General features: G+C 42.7%; 1 protein-coding gene across 2 annotated transcripts; it reads right to left on the minus strand.

Annotated features, from left to right (window-relative positions):
* Positions 1-1,049: 1,049 nt before the first annotated feature.
* On the minus strand, positions 1,050-19,461 carry LOC127615981 (kinesin-1 heavy chain). 2 transcript variants are annotated; one of them, XM_052087364.1, is made up of 26 exons: positions 19,075-19,461; positions 12,104-12,191; positions 11,963-12,036; positions 11,783-11,887; positions 11,661-11,709; positions 10,929-10,984; positions 10,768-10,855; positions 10,567-10,691; positions 10,383-10,487; positions 8,759-8,904; positions 8,525-8,673; positions 8,250-8,437; positions 7,438-7,506; positions 7,142-7,348; positions 6,041-6,184; positions 5,774-5,962; positions 5,589-5,706; positions 5,155-5,210; positions 4,950-5,059; positions 4,774-4,875; positions 4,386-4,446; positions 4,229-4,300; positions 3,480-3,584; positions 3,034-3,250; positions 1,801-1,942; positions 1,050-1,561 (listed from the first exon to the last, which is right to left on the minus strand). In XM_052087364.1, exons 1-26 carry the CDS (start codon positions 19,198-19,200, stop codon positions 1,558-1,560), a joined length of 2,895 nt encoding a protein of 964 aa, XP_051943324.1. In that variant the 5' UTR covers positions 19,201-19,461; the 3' UTR covers positions 1,050-1,557. The 2 variants fall into 2 exon arrangements, with proteins under 2 accessions (XP_051943324.1, XP_051943323.1); XM_052087363.1 differs by having other exon boundaries at positions 5,774-5,965; positions 19,075-19,460.
* Positions 19,462-20,764: the final 1,303 nt, after the last annotated feature.

A 20,764-nucleotide genomic window follows, 5' to 3' on the forward strand; every position in this document is an offset into this window, starting at 1 on the left:
ATCATCGGCGTCCGTTCCTTTTCCTTTCCTTTGTGACACAACAAGTATACAGCTTTAAGTTAACCATAAAAAACAATTGGCCTCCACAGGTGTCCAGTTAAATACATCTACCATACACGCTTGCACGCCTTGGCTTTTTTTTTTTGTTTGTTTGTTTATTTCCCCCCTCCTCTTCCTTCTCTACGGTCACGTGAGCAGGAAGTGAGAGGCGTGCTGACAAATTTGGACAATTTCTGTACAAGGTAAAAGATGCACAACAAGAGTGAGGAGGCTGTCAAGCTGTGAGCTGACAGCTTTTGATTTGGATTTCAGATATGTGATGGGAACAACAGGAGGCAGACACTCACTTTCAACTCCCTGATTGGAGGGAGGAGGCTTTCGCAAAGAAAGAAAAAAATTGATCAAAGGAGCCAGGTGAGGCAGGAGAAAGGATGGAGCAGAGGAAGGGAGGCAGGGAGAAAAGAAAGAAGAAAATAAGAAATGGAAAAGGATGGCAGTGAGGTGATGGATATAGGAGAGAAGGAATAGGGAAGGAAGAGAGATGGAGGATGGATAGTATGAAAAGGAGGAAGGTGGAAATGTAGGTAAGGAGGGTAGGAAGGAGGGAGGGAGTGAGTTTGGTGGGTAGGTAGGGAGGGAGGAAGGTACAAAGGCAGGCAGGGAGGAATGGATGGGATGAAGGCAAGATGATAAAACGAGGGAAACATGGATGTAAGGAAGGATGGATGGATGGTAGAAAAGGAAGACTAAAAGGAAGCAAGGATGAAAGGCAGAAAAGTATGTTCAGCAGGGGAAGGAAAGGAGGTCAGGATGGAAAATAAGCTGTAAATGTAAAAAAAAAAAAAGAAACCCTTTTGAAGTGTCTACCATCCATTCTGCCCACCTTGGATAAGTATATACAGTATCTATATTTATATATGTTATATTGATAATGTCATCCTTAAAAAATCTACGTTGACAAACAGGTGTGTGGCTAATGTGTAATTGTACAGTGTACAGCGTTGAATTTTGCCTACAAAGCTATGTCTGGCTGGCCGTAGGATCTCTCCTTTTTTTTTAACCTTTTATTATTTATTACATTAGTGTTACATTCAGCTTGGGGGCATGGGGGCAGCAGTGCACAACTCAACTACTCACACGACAACCACGATGACAGACGTGTGCCACAAAAAATAAAAATAAACTAGAAAAAAAAAGGAAAAAAGGAAAGCTACACATTCAAGTCGCGTGCAGTTTTTGCTGGCCAAGGCTGCTGCGGCTGTTCAAGACTGGTCATTTGGATATCGTTATTCATATTTTTTTTTTTTTTTTAGTTGCTTGTGTTGTAAACTCAATCTGTCATCTTTTTGTTTTTGTGGTGACAGGGATGTAAGCGGGTCAGAGCCATACAGCCGAGAATATTTATATATATTTATAATCCGCACACTCACTCCTTGGTGGCTGGGACGCAGTAATGGAATGATGGGCCAACATGGGCCGCTAGTGGGCGCAGAGGGAGGGGACAGGAGTCGGATGATATTGGCTTCTTCTATGGTGTCGTCCGTCATCTTGCTCATTTCAGCTAAACACGGGAAGGAAGACAATAGAGAATGAATACACCAAGATGGATGATATCAGCATCACTTACGACACGGGGAGGTTGGGGGTGGGGGGCTCTAAGTTAATAAAAACTAACAAATAAGCTTTAAGAGCTAATTAGAACAAACTAAATTTGAAAAACTAAACTCAAAACAAAATACAATCTATCATGAAAACCGGTAGTGACTGCTGCACAATTTGAAGAGACATCAGTAGACGTACTTCTTGTCCGTCTTGGTAGAGGCAGAGCTGCCGCCCCTGATGGACACTGTCTGGCTGTTCTGGTAGAAACCTCCCCCACTGCGGTTGATGTTGGGGTGGGTGGGGGACGCCACCGGCTGTTGCCCAGGTCGGATGGGCTTAGCTGCGACGGTGCGAGAGGAAGACGACAACAACCAAGAAATGGTTAGATTGGGTGGTACATACAATTCAAGCAAAAAATTCAGGAATTCAGTGGCTCACGTGCCACTTTATCAGTACATTTAATTAAAAAAAAAAAAAGAGGCTGTTTAACAAGTCGCCATTTTGAGGTCCATATTAAATTCTAACTATTTGAAACACTTTCTTTTGCACTTATGGAAACTTTGAAGCTTACATTTTAATTGTAAAGTCATCATTTATTCAGCACTTGATGATAAAGTTGCGCTTTTTTTCCCCATATACTTATTTAATATTGCCACGGTAACATTTTATTTTGAATCCCAGTTTTGATTCCATTTCTAACTAAACTAATTTTAATCTTTGGGGAGAAAGTACTTTTAATTCATCCTTCATTCATTCATCTTCCTAACCGCTTGATCCTCACTAGGGTCGCGGGGGGTGCTGGAGCCTATCCCAGCTGTCTCCGGGCAGTAGGCGGGGGACACCCTGAATCGGTTGCCAGCCAATCGCAGGGCACACAGAGACGAACAACCATTCGCACACACACTCACACCTAGGGACAATTTAGAGTGTTCAATCAGCCTGCCATGCATATTTTTGGAATGTGGGAGGAAACCGGAGCACCCGGAGAAAACCCACGCAGGCCCGGGGAGAACATGCAAACTCCACACAGGGAGGCCGGAGCTGGAATCGAACCCGGTACCTCTGCACTGTGAAGCCGACGTGCTAACCACTGGACTACCGGGCCGCCGTACTTTTAATTATCCTTTTAAAATACATTTGATTAATGACACAAATAATTTGGGGCTTTTTACTCCCTAAATCATTTTGAAGCTTATTTACATATCACTATTTTTTTTTGCACTTTGATTTGCATCCTATGTTTTTTAAAAAAATTATATTTAAGGGCTTGTTCTGCTTTAAAAAAAAATACTATTAATATTGAATAGAATTTTTTGCCCCGTCTTCTTTCATTACACTAATATTTTGAGGGCTTTGCCAAAAAAGGAATCCATTTTATGCAAATGTTTTTGCTTGGCTGCACTAGTTGAAAGATCGCCTTTTCCCACTGACCAATCTGGGCGGAGTGTCCCCGCCTGGCCATGTTCTTGGCCCTGACAGCCTCCTTGATGCGGTCGACCTCCTGCTGGTAGCGCTTGCGGTCGCGGGCGGCGTTTTCCTTTGCCTCCTTCAGTGCAGACTCCAGCGCTTTGACCCGCTCAGCCGTAGCACGAAGGCGCTTCTCCAGTTTCGGAAGCTCACATCGAAGATCTGCATTGTCACGCACAAGCTGGCAGCAACAAAGACAACCATAGCGAAATTAAGATTAAGATATCCTTTATTTGTCCCGCAATGGGGAGATTTACAGTCAGAGTTCAGAAAGGAAAACACTGGGTAGGGAGAGGGAGAACAAAAAAACACGCTCGAACTATCCTCTTCTGAGGATAATTTAAGTCCAGGATAAAAATTATGATACTGTGCTTGAGTGGACGGTGGACGTGACATTTCAAACCTCCTACCTGTTTGTGAACCTTGGTGAGCTGCTCAAGATTGTTCTCAAGAAAGGATATTTTTTGCTTCTGAGCCGCGCTGCCCCCAGTGTCGTCTGAGTCCATCTCGGCACTCTGCACAAAAAAAAACAACAGAGTGTTAGCATTGGCAAGCAAACACGGAAGGTGGGACTGAGCAACAGAGACATTCTCGTGTCACTGTCTTTTGGCTGACTTGGTCTGAGTTCGTATTTTCTGTGGGTAGATAAGGATGCTGCGTGCCCCAGCACGCTAACATGCAGAATGGTCCATAACGCTAACATTATTATGCTAACATATTGCAAGACTGGAACTGGAGTACAAAAGGCACGTCGACGGATCCATATGGATTTTACTTTATGCCCTGTGATTGGGTACCATTTCAAATGCAACATTGTAGAAGGCAGTACACAAAAGACAAATCCTTACAAAAAAAAGAGACCGACTGAAAAGGATTTGGCATCATCACAGTTCGAGCCAAATGGGTTTTAAAACAGTCAATAAATTACTAACATCCCGACAGTGGGTATTGCTAAATAGGAACCAGAGGACAGAAATCTGTGTAGCAGAAGAAAGTTTTTACATTTAGACCTTTACTTGGGCACTACACAGTAAGAGAGCACAGGATGAAAATGAGATGCAAAAAGATTTTATACCATGCTCGGTACTTGGCTACTATTTCTGCTAAAATGCTAGCATAGTGGCAGATACCCTGTTCGCATAGACTCAGTATGTTTCACCTTCTTTACACGTGTGGCCAAGTCCTGGACAAAGAGCTTCCTCAGGTTGTGCAGAGTCTGCAGCTCCTTTGCCTTGAAGGACAAGTAGGAAAAGAAAACATGAGGAAGGATCGATGCCTTTGAAAAAAAGTGAGACGGTCTATGAATAAGAACTCACCACTGTCTCCTCCAGACCCTTCAGGTCCTGCCTGGCCTGCTCCCGTCTGTCCTGCATTACCCTGGATGGACAGAGGATAACGGATAGTGTTAATGTTTCTCAATTTTTGTTCAATATCAACTATGTAAAATGTAAAATAACTGCCTCTTGCATTCTAAAAAGCTAGACACTATTCTTTTTTTTTCTGGTCAAAGAGGAGAGCCAACTCATTCTTTTGGTAAGTCTGGTGCATATATTATCACAGAACACAACATTGTGTGGTCAAAATACCATATGATAGCTGGTAACATGACAATGTATGCCTCAAAACAGCTGGTAGTGATTGTATTTAATTCTCTTTGTTGGTTGTATTTAGTCAGTTTTACAGTCAACTAAAACTGGGCCATACGTGAGCTCGTGCAGCTTGCGGCTTTTGTCCTGGTCGGTAGACTTGAGCTTCTCGTGCTCCACTCGTAGCCTCTCCTGCTCCAGCATGATCTTCTGGTTCAGGCTGGAGAATATGACATAATGAAAAAGTACCGTATCTCGGAAAGGGGGCTTAGCGATGGCGTGGGGCTGTCTTACTCCTGCAGCTCTGTAATGAGCTTCTCCTTGTTGTCCAGCTCGTCCCTCAGACTGCTGATCTGTTTCTGGTGAGCCTCGCGGTGAGAGTGGATCTGTTTCTCCACGGCTTCCTGTGACACAACAAATGTTAATTTTTTTGGGGGGGTGGGGGGGCGCAAAGGGGGTGATTGGAGAGATCGCAGATGACAAGAGCTGAGTCATGCACCTTGACTTCATTGGCTGTCTGTATCTCATTCTCCTTCTCCATGGCATGGACTTTCTCTGCAAAACACAAGAGGAGATATATCACTACGACATGAAACCTGAATAGCCGGCCGGCATCTCCTTGACATGTGACTGATATTAGTCATTACTTTTAAATAATTTGTGATGTGTTATGAATTCAAGTTTCTTTTTTTGCCTTTCTACATAATCTTGAGTCTTTTTATCCAGAGATTCAGAAAAAAAGCTGCATGGCTGTGTAATTAATCTCAGGATTCCTTCTATCATAGTGCAGGCGATACGCTTCTAATAGTTGGAGACAAGGACTATTCACTTGTTCTTCCTGGAATGCTTTGAAATGGTGCATCAAGCTTCAATGATTTCAAACTTCTCAACGGTTTTGACTGTAGCAGGGTTCTGTGGTGTGACCGGACGTACCCTGAGCGCTGATCTTGACCAGCTCCTCGTTGAGCGAGTCCACATTCTCCTCCAGCTGCCTCTTCTTGTGCTCCACATTCTGCAGGTACTCCGTCAGGGACTTGATCTTTGCCTCATGCTGCAAAACGAGGAAAATTGAGTTATTTGATGAGGTTCTCGTGCCGTGTGGCGGAGGGGGTACGTGCCTGCGAGATTCGCAGCTGGCAGGCGGCCAACTCTTTCTCATTCTCGTCAATCTTCTTGTTGCTCTCCGACTGGGTGCCCTCCAGCTGCTTGCAGCGCTTCACCATGCTCTTCACCTCCGACTTCATCTTGCTGATGTAAAGACGGGCCACAGTGAACTCCTCGTCGATCAGACCGCTGCCGCTCTCATGCTGCTACAGACAAGAGAGAATACGATGAAGTGGGAAGACCTTCAAAGATCGACATTTGTCTCTCCCGCTGCTCCTCACCTTGATGTCATTGCTGCCCACGGCGATGCCGATCTCAGCCAAGTCTTTGAGAAGTGATGACATCATCTCCGTCACCCTCTTCTTTTGGTGGTTCGACATCTCCTTAAGCTTCTGCAGCTCGGAGTCCAACGATGACAGGATGGACTGCAGAGAAGATGAGAAAGACTTCACTGACAATTCTGGTGCTCCTTGGTTAAAGGGGGCTTCTTGTGGAAAATGTACCTTTCATGTTTGGGTACAAATATTTATTTGTGTGTCTGTGTAATGCCTGTACAGCCATTAAGTGTGAAATTACACAGGCAAGTAAACTTTGTTATTTGCCCATTTATGAAATCAAGAAAATAATTAAAAACCAAAGGACATTGTCAAAAAATAAATAAATAAAATACAAAATTAATACGCCTAAAAACATTCCACTACCAACAACAAAATAAAAATACACCTCAAGAACTATGTCAAAAACCATGTCAAAGAACAGTCAAAAGCCATGCCAAGAACCAATCAAAAACCTCGCCAAAAGCCAAATCAGGACCATGTTTAAAAACTAAATCAAATACAGAATCCAACCCAAAAACAGTCAAGGATCAATTAAGAACCAAGTCAAAAACAATCAACTGCCACACCAAAAAAAAAACAAATCAAGAATCCTGTCACGAAACAGGTGAAAAAAAACTGAATAACTCAAAAAGTGAAGTATCAAATCAAGAACCAAGTCAAGTACCACGTCATAAAACATGTCATGTCTGGTCATTTCATTTCATGTGCCACATTACTAAACTAATTGACAAGTTTAGAGAATCAGGTGGCTTGGTGATGAAATGCTGCATGCGCCAATGATAATGCAATGCAAATCTTGGCCGCTCAATTTGTGACTGTGCGTCTGCTTATGCGAGTATAGATGGATGAATAAATCAACCGTTTGCAAGAAAGGAAATGAGATGTGGAAAAATGCGACATAATTCATAACGATTGGAAATTTTGATTTTTTTTGCATAGAAATTACACCTGTTTAAACTGTAAACAAAAATGTTTAATATGGATCCTTTCAAGGTTAAAGTGGTCGAGTTCATGTATTCAGGTATCCCCCCCACACCCCCTCACCGATTTCTGGCTGAGCTCCTCACTGATAACTTCAAACTCCTTGGTCTTGTCCTCCACCTCCTGACTCTTCTGGTCGTAGTTGACAGCCAGCTCTTCCAGAGCCTGCAACACCTCCTTCACCTCCTCCTTAGAGGCCTCGTTTTCAGCCTGCAGGCGGTTGAGCTCAGCCTGGAGGTTCTCATGGTCGCGGCGTGAGGATACCAGCAGCTGGATGAAGATATAGTTGAGTTTTTTAAAAAAAGTTGGGTGTTAAGATGGCAAGAGGGGTGGGGGCAGCTTGGAAATTTAAGGCTGACCTCCTCCTGGTCCAGCATCTGCTGCTTCAGCTTCTCAGCCAGCTGGCTCTGCTGGTTGATCTCTTCATCCTGCACAGAAACAGACGTGTCGTGGCATTAGTATTCGTGGCACGGCATTGGCACTGCGGCCGAGGTGTGCAGTGCAAGACGGCTGAGAAATTCATACTGTAGAACAAGTATTTCAGTTATTCAGTGGCAGTTTGTATATAGAGGGCACCACTCTACCACTGAAGGTGGGCATTACATTACTTTCCATGAGATGAAAAATTACATTGAGAAAAATATTTTGAAATGAGCAAGATCAATTCTATGTGCTTGATGATACGTGATTTTGTTTTCTGATTCCCCAATGTATTTCTGGTTTGAGGCACACAATTCTTGACCCATTAACACTCATTAAAAGTTTTTCATGTGCAGTAGGTACTCTTCAATGCAATAGATAGGACCAAGGGAGGGCTTTCATTCAAGCGCCGCGAGCCAAGACGTGGCGGCTCACAATCTACATATACACGGCAAGTGCAATGGTGGTATGGTCTAATAATAAAACACACCCGAGTCTGATTTGAATAAAAAGGTTAAAAAAATACAATTTCAAACCTAAATTGCACCCAAAAAACAAAAACATACCATTATAGTGCACAGCCTATTGATATTTTATAACAGGGGTAGGTTGTGTCCCAAATGTTATGGAAAAGCCCGCTTACGGCGTCAACATTAACGTAGCTGCATGCAAAGTAGGGTTCAGATTTTTTGGGACAGAATGGGTGATAAGATATCTCAGCTTTTTAAACGCACAGATTTAAGCTCTTTACCTTGTCGTCCAGTTGCTTATAGAGCTTGGACAGCTCCGCCTCGCACTTGTCCTTCTCCACGTCGGTGAGGCGCACGCCTGGCACGTTGGGCGTGGACGCCGACTTGTCGTTGAGGATGTTGTCAAGGGCCAAAACCTCAGCATTGGCCTTCTCCTTGTCGAACTGCTCCTCTACCGGAACGCTCTCGCCTTGGACATGTGAATTTAGAGATGTTTGCACACTCTCGGGGTAATGACTCTCATGATTGAGAAAACATCAAGTTCCAGTCATCTCACCATTTCTCCAGCGATTGAGCTCATTCTCCAGCCAAGTGACGGTGTTCCTCAGGGTCTTGTTCTTTTCCTTCTCACGCTCGTATTTCTGCTTCCATTGTTCTGCTGTCAGCTCAACGTTCACAGTCACGGTGTTCTTGATGGTCTTTGCTCTGTACAGGGGAAACCGACAAAATCAATTTCCATTTAGAAATTATTCATTTTAAAGGCAATTTTTAGGGTTTTTTTCCTGTGTACCTTTGTCCGAACATGAGGGTTGATTTGGTTTCAGCCTCGTTGTAGGAAGAGGGTGAGCAGCAGATGACGATGGTGGTGCGACAATTGCCGCCCAGTGAATCCTGAAGGATACGTGTCATCTTGCTGTCTCGGTAAGGGATGTATGCCTTGATAAAAAGCACATGTTAATAGAAAAAGTTTAGTAAATTTATTCAATGCAAGGCTAACTTAGCTAGCCATCATATGCTTTGTCACTTGGGTCATGTAAAATTTTACATAAAATAGATTTACGTTTATACACATTTTATTTTAAAAATGTTACCTCGTCCATTATTAACATTAAGAGTGGTTCACTTTTGTTTTATTTGCTTCTTTGCAACAACAAAAATGGTGAGGCAAAAAAAAAAAAAAAGAAAAAAAAAGAAATGAGACCTAATACCAAGTACTCAATTTGAGCAAGGGAAACCCCTGTTAAGAACTTTAATATGTTAATTGTAACATTGCTTGTGTAGCCAATGCTTTTATGAATGCAAAAGTTTGGCCTCTGGTACAAATTAATCCAAATATAATTGATCTCTATGGCAAAGTCGGATTTGCGGCCACCCTTGGTGTTAACCTCTGGATGCACAATATTCAGGTCTGTGCTCCATATTGTGTGTATAAATCATTTCATCTCAGAACAAGAGAGACGATATCTGAAATCTTTCTTTTAATGCTAATGTATGTCAGGGGGCAGTGGATCTATTTACTCTGCCAATTATCTCATATTTGCTTATTTGCTTATGCAGCAGGACAGCTGCAGGGTCAGGAAGAGGTGAAGGACAGCGAGGACGACTACCTACTACATGCTGCTGAGATAGACAAAAGTAAAGTGAGGCATCACATTTCCCATTGGCTTCCGTGTGTGTTGACATGTTATATGATCTGGTGGGTGAAAGGCATTATTCGCGTTCAACCGATAACACATCACACTCGTTTGGATGATGATTGACGGAGTAACCCGGGGACTTGTACAACAGGTGTCAATCACAAACATTGATCAAAGTGGAAAGGGTGAAACGAAAGGAAACCGATTGCTTGGAGGAGTGTTTTGGTTATTTTTAAAGTCCAAAATGAGGGGGTGTAGAATACTGCTAGTTAAAAAAAAATGAGACTGAACCTTGATTAAAAAAAAAAAATATCAATTTACAACAGAAACTACAAATAAATCCATGCCATAATCCAATTGCTTTTGAAATTGCATTACTTAAAGGGATATCAAGTAATTGAGTTTCCAATAATAAGGTCATCTCAAATTAAATTCTTTGTGACTCCTAGAGAGTCGTTCTGTCACCATTGAATATTTTTAGAATCAATTAATCGGCTGTTTTTATGGCAAAAATGTATTTTGCTATAAAATTTATGGCAAAATAACTTTTGCCTCAATTAAAATGAGCATCAATTAAACGCAGATTTTTGCAATTTTTGAGCCCAGCACTTCTCCCCACGCATATAGGAGGTGTCAACTAAGCGGCTCCACTTGGGCTCGGCGATATGTTAATGAAAAATAGTGAAATAGCTTTAGCACTTTCTAATGCTCATAAAAATACCCATGTTACATTTATGACATCTATCTTATCAATGGCTATGAAATGAAGGTACATACCGTTCCCTCAGCCAGAGCTGAGATGACGTTCCCCAGGGATGAGAGAGACTTGTTGATATTCTTGGCTTCGTCCAGCACAGCTCCCTCCGCTCCTGTTTTGCTGACCTGATGATAAACCAGCATTAGCCAAACACACTTACACTGAAATCACTCTAGGCTCACTTGGACTAGCTGCGCCGCACACCTTTTCACTACCAGCCAGATCAACCAGGTAGAGTTTCCCACTCAGCTTCTGCTCCGTTTGGGTGTTCTCTTGCTTGACGTTGATCAGGAAGATGCTGTGACTCCTGGAGCTGTGCTCATTCATGTCTGGGGAGCAGAAACATCCAGTTCAGTCTCAGTGGCTCAACATGCAGTTTATGTGGTGGAGAACATGATATCTTACTTGTGACTGCTACGTGTCTGTTGGATTTGCCTTCATCGATGGTGTCCATGACCTCGTCCGGACTGCATACAAAGCGCTCGGTGCAACCCTGTGGACACAAGACCATGTGCGATTAGTCGCATGCTCTTGACGGGTTAAGCAACCCGTGTGGTGTGTCTCACCTTCACATAAGGTACTCTATTTTTGTCTTCGTGCACTGACAGATTGGTCTTTGACACTGGAAAAAAAGTCAGTCAAAAAAAACTTCAACAAGCTTTTGGCAGCTCATTTTCAAAATCATTTTATCCCACGTTTTGGTCATGTTGGCCTACAAATGGGTATGGTTTTGTTTTTTGGTAAGTTACTTTTTAAGGGAGTGTGGAGAAGAGGAGGGTGCACTGTAGGGCCGCAACCATAATTTGAATAACTCAAATAACTGCATTACAAAAAAATTCAAGGCTAAATCTCTGCATCGAAGCTTCGTAGGGATGATTGGATTAGGAGCCAGCCAACTCTACTCATTTACGGCCACCCACGTCACTCACTAGGCCAGGGCCCGCCTTTAAAAGCCATCACACTCCAAAGTCACAGATACCACAGTAGAAAGTGTTGCAATATTTTTTTTAAAATCTAAAATACATTTGGGATGGGTGCGTGCGCACTCTCTGTCAGCATGCCATGGGTGTGTGGCTCAGGTTTTGATCCTGTTACCGTCATAAACAAATGCTTTTTTAAAATTGCCTTTTTTAGGGGATGCACCATCTCTGCTGATGACAGCAAGACTTTTGAAGCATGTGAGGGGTGCGCTCGCTAACATCCGACTGTGCTTTTCATTTTGTGTGTGCTTCGCTCTGTAATCACATGGAAAAAAATAAAGCCGGAGTGGAATGGTCTGCAAAGTCTGCCCTACTTACCATCCAACAGGTCCCGGATCTTATCTAAATATATTTCAAAATAGGAAACCTGCAAAGAGAAGAAGATAATGAGTATAAACCTCATATCAGCCAGCATCCAAGTAGCTGGTCTGGTAACTTGCTTTGATATGAAACTCCAGGTTCTCGTCCATGGAGTAGATGTAGTTGAAGATGTCTTGCACTATCCTGGGGATGATGCCCATAGCGTCTGTGTCGTGGAGATTCCCCTGAGGATACAGCACAAGTTAACATCAGAAAAAAATGGGGAAGTTTATTTATACACTTGTTTCTTTGACGCGCACCTCCATGGTGTGGGTTTTCCCAGAGGACGTTTGGCCGTATGCAAAAATCGTCCCATTGTATCCCTCAAGAACATCTACAAAACAACATTAAGCATTGTTTTTAGACCTACTTTTTTGTTTGTTTTATTATTTGTGACTTACCTTTCACAATCTTTTGGGCGCAGGCATTGTACACTTGCTCTTGACTCGTGCTGGACTGAAAGACTCGGTCGAACATGTACGGTTTGCTCTGGAAGACAAAGCACAGGGAATCTGTAAAGACTACACAGGCACTAAATGCCTCACTCAGAATTATCCACGAGGACAGCTCCCCAAAAATGAGCAGCCACTGGATGAAAGCAGCACTCAATTGGGTCATCTTTTGATCAACCCCAATGGCACGTCACAACGATGCTCACGCCGTATGTAAGATCGTAACTTCAAAATTAAATTACAAGGTCAATCATTCCTAATTTGTCCATTTCTTAGTAATTGACTGTTTTATTTTATTCTTCATTTGTTGTGCAGTAGAATAGCACTGTTTGAAAGGAATGAATAAACTCGAATGGCTACCAATTTGGAATAATTATCGTTGTTGTCGGTAGCGGTGCTTTAAAACTGGCAATTTAAAAGCAATGGGGGAAAGAACTGCTTGCCAGTCCATGAACAGCATGTACTTGCCTCAACCGCTCCCTGACACAAATAAGGCTGGGGACGACTGAGCTACACAGTATGAGATCACTGTCTGAAGTAAACCATGAATGACCATGTCAGGAAGGCAGTCTCGTCTGTAAGTAAATCACGAGTGGAGGATGTGAATGTCAGCACTGGAAGCAGAAACCAAATTGGACCGCTGCACTCTGGTCAAAACGGGGAGGCTACATAACCATTATCATTTGCATTATTCATGTTTGGATGTGAAACGTCAATACAATGCTTTGATGACCGTGAGCTTCGTGTAAACATGTAGTTCTACCTTGCTTCTATTGTTCCAAGCCAATGCGCTGCTCTTGTGCACTCATTATTCCTTGAAAGCCATCATTACATTCGGCTACAAGCCGTCAGCAGTAATTGCTTTCAATAGTGGAAGGAGGGAGGCAGGGAGGGAGGGGGGAGGTCAGTGTCAGGTGTTAAGGCTGTCCCGGCATGAAGGAATTATTTGACACACAAGCTCTGTCCCACATGTCATCCTCCTCCCAGCACAGGCATGATATACCACCGAACTACAAGCTTTAGTGTAAAACAGGTTAAATAATTTGCTATTGAATAGTCGTAATTGTTTCACTGCACACCTCGCTGTTAAGCGACATCAACATGGTTTCTATATGTTGTATGTATATGTATATGTTTGGCCACGACATTCGTCAAAAGAGAAGTATCTGTGCTTGGTGGTTGCGCCTTCTCGGCAGCACGCCTGTACCAGCACAGATTTTGATTGGGAGGAATGTCGGCGCCATTGACTGTCGGTGCTGGACAGACCTGGGGCGCTTGTGTTTTTTGCGCATGTAATGGGCAGCATTTTTCACAACCCCGTTTTGTTCAGTGGCTATGTCGGCGCTGTTGGACAGTCGGCGTTGGTGCGGCTGAATGGATGGCTGCTGAAGTTGAGCATGAGGAGAGAGGAGCGTTGGCGCAGAGCCGATGAGTATTTGGAACCGCGAGCCGCCGCTTTGAATTGAAATGGATTTCCATGGGACAGGAGAAGTAAACCAATCTCTTTTTTCGTCAATGGATGGTACAGCTTCTTGTTGACTTTGAAACTTAGCTTGTAGCTGATATGTGCACATTTTGAGCACGACGTCTCTGATCCACTGGTTAAAAGGAAACTTTGATTCTCTCCTCTTTCATCTCAAACTGCTTTAAACGACAACGCGTGTGATGGAAAAGTGGTTAGAACTGCATGACTGTCCGTGTTTTATGTTATGCATTGTGTTTATTATTTTACTTTATGTTGACTGTTTTGTTAAGCGCTTTGTTACAGCTGCCGCTGTTGTGAATGCGCTATATATGTATTGTATTGTAAATCGGACCGAGGCTTTTTGTATTCCAGAAACACATTTAGCCAACGCACGATGTCTTTGATTGGCACCACGCCTCATATAATCTCCGGGAAACAGGCGCTCACATGTCAAGCGCCGCTCGTCTGGTTAATAGGCTGATCATTCACTTCCTTGCGTGTAAACCTGCCAGTTGGCAAGGTGCGACGCCACTATCGGCCACGGCAGTAGTCGGAGGCAAACAATAGTGCAGCACCCATTTTGTCAACTCCTCATTGTCAACGTGGCCACCGGCCTTATTACCTAAATTTGCGTGTAATGGGATTACATGCTGAAAATGAAAACAAAATTACAGTGACAAGGAGGAGCGGGAGGACGCTCACGTGAAAGGACTTCCTGATGACTTTGCTAGTGAGAGTGTTCACGTTGCACAATGGCAAGAAATCTCACTGGACTTTGTTGCTAGGCAGAATGCAACACGATAGCTCAGCTCCTCACAATGGTTTCACCTGGATGGCGCACCCACACGTACAACTTCCCACTTTCTTTCCTTTGTGCGGCTAACACAGTACTGACTAGGGCTGTAACGATACACCAGTTCAGATTCTAATTATATTTGTGACTCTTGGTCCAATACATGATTCCATGTTTTTTGAATAAAATAACGACTGGTAGTTCACTGGCAAAAGTTGCCCATTCTGCCTACCGTATTACAGCATTTTGACTGATCTTATAAGTCCCACAGAATATTGTGTTTCGGACAAAAGCCTTCACTATGGCTAAATGATTCAGCATTTTTGGTTGCAATTTTGTGATCGCCAAAGCTCTGTTGAAAACGTTAGCATTCTTATCCGAGGTCATCATTCTGAACCAGCATGCTACTCATGAAAAGGTCAGGCAAATAAATCAGCTGCGAGCTAGTTAAAAAAAAAAGCTCAAACAATGCGACGCTTGGCCATTTATTTCAAGAACATGACCAAAGAGACCGTAATGCCAAGTGTGGACACTCTTCTTTACTTCCAGAAATAAGACTTTGCGTCACATTTTCCAAGAGCGAGCTGACTTAAAAGTAATGTAGCACTCCTGCACATCCTCCACTGAAGCACCGCACAATAACCAGCCATCTCTGCCAGGGTGACTGATTTAGCATCTGACTTGACTGCATGCAGCTGTGACTGGTCAAAGGAGCTCAAGTGTGTTATACTCGTCAAAGTCACCACTCCAGCAAACACACACCACTTGCTCCAGTCACAAAGCACGCAGCACTTTTGACACTATGGCAGGCCGTAAGCAGCTGAGCCGGGCCGGGTCAGGTCGGCCCGGCCTGAAGGGGCGCAGATCGCAAGTCTGTTATTAGTCAGATGCCTCAAGTCGGCCTTGACGATGGTCTTCAAATCACAACTGCGGTGAAGTCTGCACCCCGCCCCCAACACGCACTTAAAAATACATATACAATAAAATAAAAATACAATACAAATTCAATGTTGTGAGGCTTTGATTTTTATGACTATCATTCCAAAGTACTTAAGAAGGTGAGCAATTGACAAGCAGCAAAGTCCAAAAGAGCAATCAAGGCACTCAATGTTTAACCACCATTTTATAAAATGAGCCAATGCCAAAAGTTGACATAACAACATTCATTCATCTTCCGTACCGCTTGATCCTCACTAGGGTCACGGGGGGTGCTGGAGCCCATCCAGTAGGCGGGGGACACCCTGAATCGGTTGCCAGCCAATCGCAGGGCACACATAGACGAACAACCATCCACAACGTTGAGAAAATTAAATCTACACCAATATGTCAAAATTTAATTTTCTTGCTTTTGTCTAAAAACAATGGACAGATCCAAAGCACTCATGAGAAATTTACACTTCCACTTACTTTAAACAGATGCATCCAAGTTGCATTAGAGTGAAAGGTAAATATATGATCCAGTGTCACGGGATGTGACAGAGCCGATCTGTATCTGGTATCTGGTTCAAAAAGACACTTGCAAGGTTGATCAACATCGTAATGTTTGTTATTGTTCAAAATTGTGACTGAAATATGATCGAGGTGTGTCACAAAACAGTCAACGGAAACAAAGGCAGAATTTTAGTCACATTATAACAAGTTATCTTTATGAGACAAAACTGCCCAGATTTGAGATTTGTTCAACTTGCAGGTGAATGCCAATGTCCCGTGACAGGGCTCTGCGTCAAAAAGAGTATTCGAAAGACTTCACTGTTAATATTTATCAATGTCACCTTTATAAATAGTTGATATTGTGAGCAAACTCCCAAGAAGGAGTAAAATGAATCAAAGACAGTGGATTTTAGTTGGATTCAAACATGAGCCAAAACAATCTCCAAGGTCCGTTCAATTTACAGTCCCTGAGCCGTATTGTGACTCACCATTAAAATTGTTTTTCCTGTCAAAGCTAACAAATCTATTCACAACACGCAAAATATATACATATGTTTGTGCTTTCTGTGACACTGTCAACCAAGGAGTGTGAGAAAAAAGGGGAGCATCTCACAATGATGCTGGCAAGTGTCCAGACTGCAAGTGGCAGTGGATGAAGTTAACAACTCATCAGCAGCTAATGGTTCAACGTTAAAGTTCCATTAATGTCTCTTTTCCATTGTACCAGTTCCATTGTGTGTGGTCACTTTTTCAAGGCCGAGTGATGACAACGGCACACCGTTCCTCGGAACCTCCTCCAACCAGGTTCTAGAAGGCAGGCCAAGGAGGGCCGTGACATTACCACATTGTCCAATTGCGATCATTCGGATCGCCACAAAACCAGTCTTGACCACTCGTGCAATCTTGCGACAGAACCCTACACATTTTCACTGATCCCGCCACAATTGATTGGTGCCGGTTGTACTGGAAAAGCAACGGAAGCCAGGTCAGGGCAAAGTAGGACCAGGCTGTTTTGGAACCTGTAATGGAAAAGTATCCTGAGTGCTCACCTAAAGATAGAGAGTCCCTTGCAATACTTGTTGGGATTGAATCTTATAACACAGTGGTCTCCAAGCACAGGGTTCGCAGACCGGTACCGGGCCTCGGCCCATTTGGGACCGCGCCGCACAGACCTGCGATCTGTGAGCAAATTTATTCCATCAGAGATGGCAGAAACATGCGTGACTCGAGCCACTCGGAGTCAGTCCCCTTTCAAATGTCAGTTTGCAAGTTATATAAATAAACAGAATCTGTCAAAAAATGAAAGAAGCAGCAGCAAATAGAAAGTAATATCATCAAACCTCTTTTCAACGTACCCAGTTTACGTTTTCACCCCTATAACGTTCACATTTCACGTAGCTCATTTTCAAGGCTGAAATGTTCTCAAACTTTCGAAAGGGAGTCTCCCAAATGAAGCTCAACTGACACTATAGTTAGGCAAAGTCAATTATTTCGACAATCATGCGTAATGGCAACAAAATCATGGCAGAGTTCGAGGCCAACAGATTGAAATATGATCGTATTCGGCTTCGGGGCGCAGCACATCCTGAACTGGAGAAGGCACTTTTCAAATGGTGAGGAGCAATCATTTTTCGATCACAGGCCCTCTTCTGACAGAAAAGGCAATGGAGCAACATGTATTTTTCTCAACTGATCTGTGACACAAAAAAAGGTTGGGGGCCACTTTTATAAACAGCGAAAGAAGTATCACAATGCCAATCTGTCAAGAATGAAATGGTACCATTGTTTAATGTACAATAATAATATTTTTTTTTTTCTGATTTCTGTTATCCTCCACAAAAGCAAACTGGTTATCTTCACATGTCGAATCGAGATAAGATTTGCAAATACCTGCTTTTACTTTGGAAAACATTGATCAACATGTTTGCCAATTTTCTCACGTTTGGAAGCAAACCAATAACTGAGTCGTAATCATGTTTATGCAGCTTGAAATAAATTTTAGGAAATTCATTGAATAATCGATTAAATAATAAACAATCACTTATTAAAAATAATTATTTGCAGCGCTAGTGTACAGTATTTGCGTGTGTGCTGCAGTAGATTTTTGCTTTCTTAATTCAGCATTAAGGGCCCCTCACAAATCAGTGTGACAAGTGCAGAGGTACAACACTTGAAAAATTTAATAAAAATGGCTAAAAAGGATAGCAGCAATTGGTATTTTTTTCAAACTGTAACACACACCAGCACCCTGGTATCTGTAGTGCGCTGTTTTCCGAAATCAAATAATCTGCCATCCACTTATTTGTAAGTCACTCCTGGTGTCACTGTTGACATTTATCAATACCATAGCTTCTTAAATTCTACAGTACTGTGAGCCATATGCTTCAAATATTTTACAAAAAAACATTTAATTAACCCAACGATCGTATTTTAGTTGGATTGCAGCATTTTTTTCGAAAATACGACGTATAAATCGCTAAAGATCGGTTGGATTGCCAGGTATGGGTATGATTCAGCGTCACGTGATAGGGGACCTACGTCAAAAAGGAGACAATTCCATAGACGTCATTGGCAACGATAGACCAATATTGTCGGCTTTTCTCCTTACAATTAAAAGAAACACACACACACACACAATGTATGAATTTCACCAAGCATTTTCGTTAAGTGTAGTAGCTGGGTCAGCTAAGTGCTAAGTAAGCTTTTCATTAAATAACTGCTAAGACCGGTCAAGCTTAGCCCAAAGGCCGGCTGGTAGATAACTGTTGGCCACTCTCAAATCAAAGCTCAGCCCTTGACCTTTAATAATGGCTTAGTATTTAGTATTAACCACCATTTTTATTTTTATTATGTGTCAATATGTTCCAAATGTGCTGCACGCTCGATGGCTAACGTGGCTAACTGGCACTGTCTTGGGAGGCTTTGTTGATTGACAGCTGGTTAGCTGTGGCCGAGGCTAACTTAGCCAACTGGGCTGACATTTAGGGTGACACCAAGCCCAAAATGTGGACCGGATATCGGATAATCCATTTCGAATCCCGGTGACAGCTCACCGGACACCGGTTGCTTCTTCCTAAGCAGCGGAGAGGGTGAACCCTTCGTGCTAACAAGCTATGGGCGCTAACTTACCGTAAAGCTACAAGACAATTAAAATGGCGCATCGCTGACTTGAGCTCAGGAGCCCCGGTTAATGGGGTAAATAATCATCGCCTTGGACGGCGTTTGACTCACCGAGATAATAACGGTGTCTTCCCCTTGGAACTTGGGAATGTATCGGTCTCCTCGAGTAACCTCGGAGCTATTGAGAGGCCTAAAACGGCACATCACTTTGATGGTGCACTCCGCCGGGTCGGCCATCTTCCACCAGCGCGGTGCTTGCCTTTAAAACGTCGGGGGGAATTGAAGGCTCAAATGCAACAGAAATAATTTGAAAAGGTCTATCCTGAGCAAAAATCGAGGCCGGGCCAGCCCCCCTTCCTCGGTTCGATGGGAAAAGGGTGATAGCGCGTCGGGCCTTGGAGACAAGCGGGCTTGTTTTCGCTCTCATTCAGTCCCCCCGACTGTTAGGAAGCCATGACACCGGTGGATGAATCCTGGCTGCTGACTGCTGCTGCCTGGCCACCGCCCCCGCCCTGCTCGTGTGCATCGCCATGACGTCACTCTCTCCTGGCAATACTTGGACTGGATTGTTTGGGTGGGGAGAAAAAAATATATTTTGACCCATGGATAGAATAATTTACTTGAAAAGCGTTACAATTATACTACAAATTACATAAAAAAATAATGCATGAAATATACCAATTATATAATACAAATAATATATTAACATATACATTTTTAAACATGAATGACAAATATATGCATAAAATATCAATAAAAATACAAATTAATATAAAAATCTATTAAAAGGGATATAAAAAAATAGAAAACCTAAATATATATATTAAAATAAATAGTCCAGTGGTTAGCACGTCGGCTTCACAGTGCAGAGGTACCGGGTTCGATTCCAGCTCCGGCCTCCCTGTGTGGAGTTTGCATGTTCTCTCCGGGCCTGCGTGGGTTTTCTCCGGGTGCTACGGTTTCCTCCCACATTCCAAAAAATATGCATGGCAGGCTGATTGAACACTCTAAATTGTCCCTAGGTGTGAGTGTGAGCGTGGATGGTTGTTCGTCTCTGTGTGCCCTGCGATTGGCTGGCAACCGATTCAGGGTGTCCCCCGCCTACTGCCCGGAGACAGCTGGGATAGGCTCCAGCACCCCCCGCGACCCTAGTGAGGATCAAGCGGTTAGGAGAATGAATGAATGAATGTTACATTTAAAATATTTAATCATTTTATATAAAATAAATAAAATATATGTATCCCATGAAAAGCATGACTTATTTCAAGTTAGTTTGTTACATTAAAGGGAAAATCAACCCAAAATGTATCTTTACAAGAATGTTTACGGGATTCAGATTACTACTGCATATGTGGAATATGAGTTAAAACTTGAAATCTACCAGTTTTGTCCATCATTTTTGGCACATTTTGCCACTTACTTTTGAATGAAAGTGAAGAAATGGCCACCCCGAGAGTTGGCTAAAAACGGGTAGATTTTGCTGTTTAACGCATATACCACAAACACAAAATGCAGTGTTTAGACTAGTGAAGGCTCATAAAACATATTGTCAAGAAAATTTGGGGATTGATGTCCCCTTGAAATTGACAAAACTATTTTACAAAGGCAAAAAAAATAAAATAGTGTCAAGACAATATCATGAGTGAATTTTATTATTCATAAATTCAGCCAGTCCATTTAGTTCTCAGGGCATTAAATGTTTTTTTTCTAATAATTTCTATTATATTGACATAACCCCCTTGTATTTATCACTTATTTGCATAGGCAGACTGGAAGATTAATATTAATCCGAATATAGTTG

Source organism: Hippocampus zosterae, chromosome 15, assembly GCF_025434085.1.
Source record: "Hippocampus zosterae strain Florida chromosome 15, ASM2543408v3, whole genome shotgun sequence".
Lineage (NCBI taxonomy): Eukaryota > Metazoa > Chordata > Actinopteri > Syngnathiformes > Syngnathidae > Hippocampus > Hippocampus zosterae.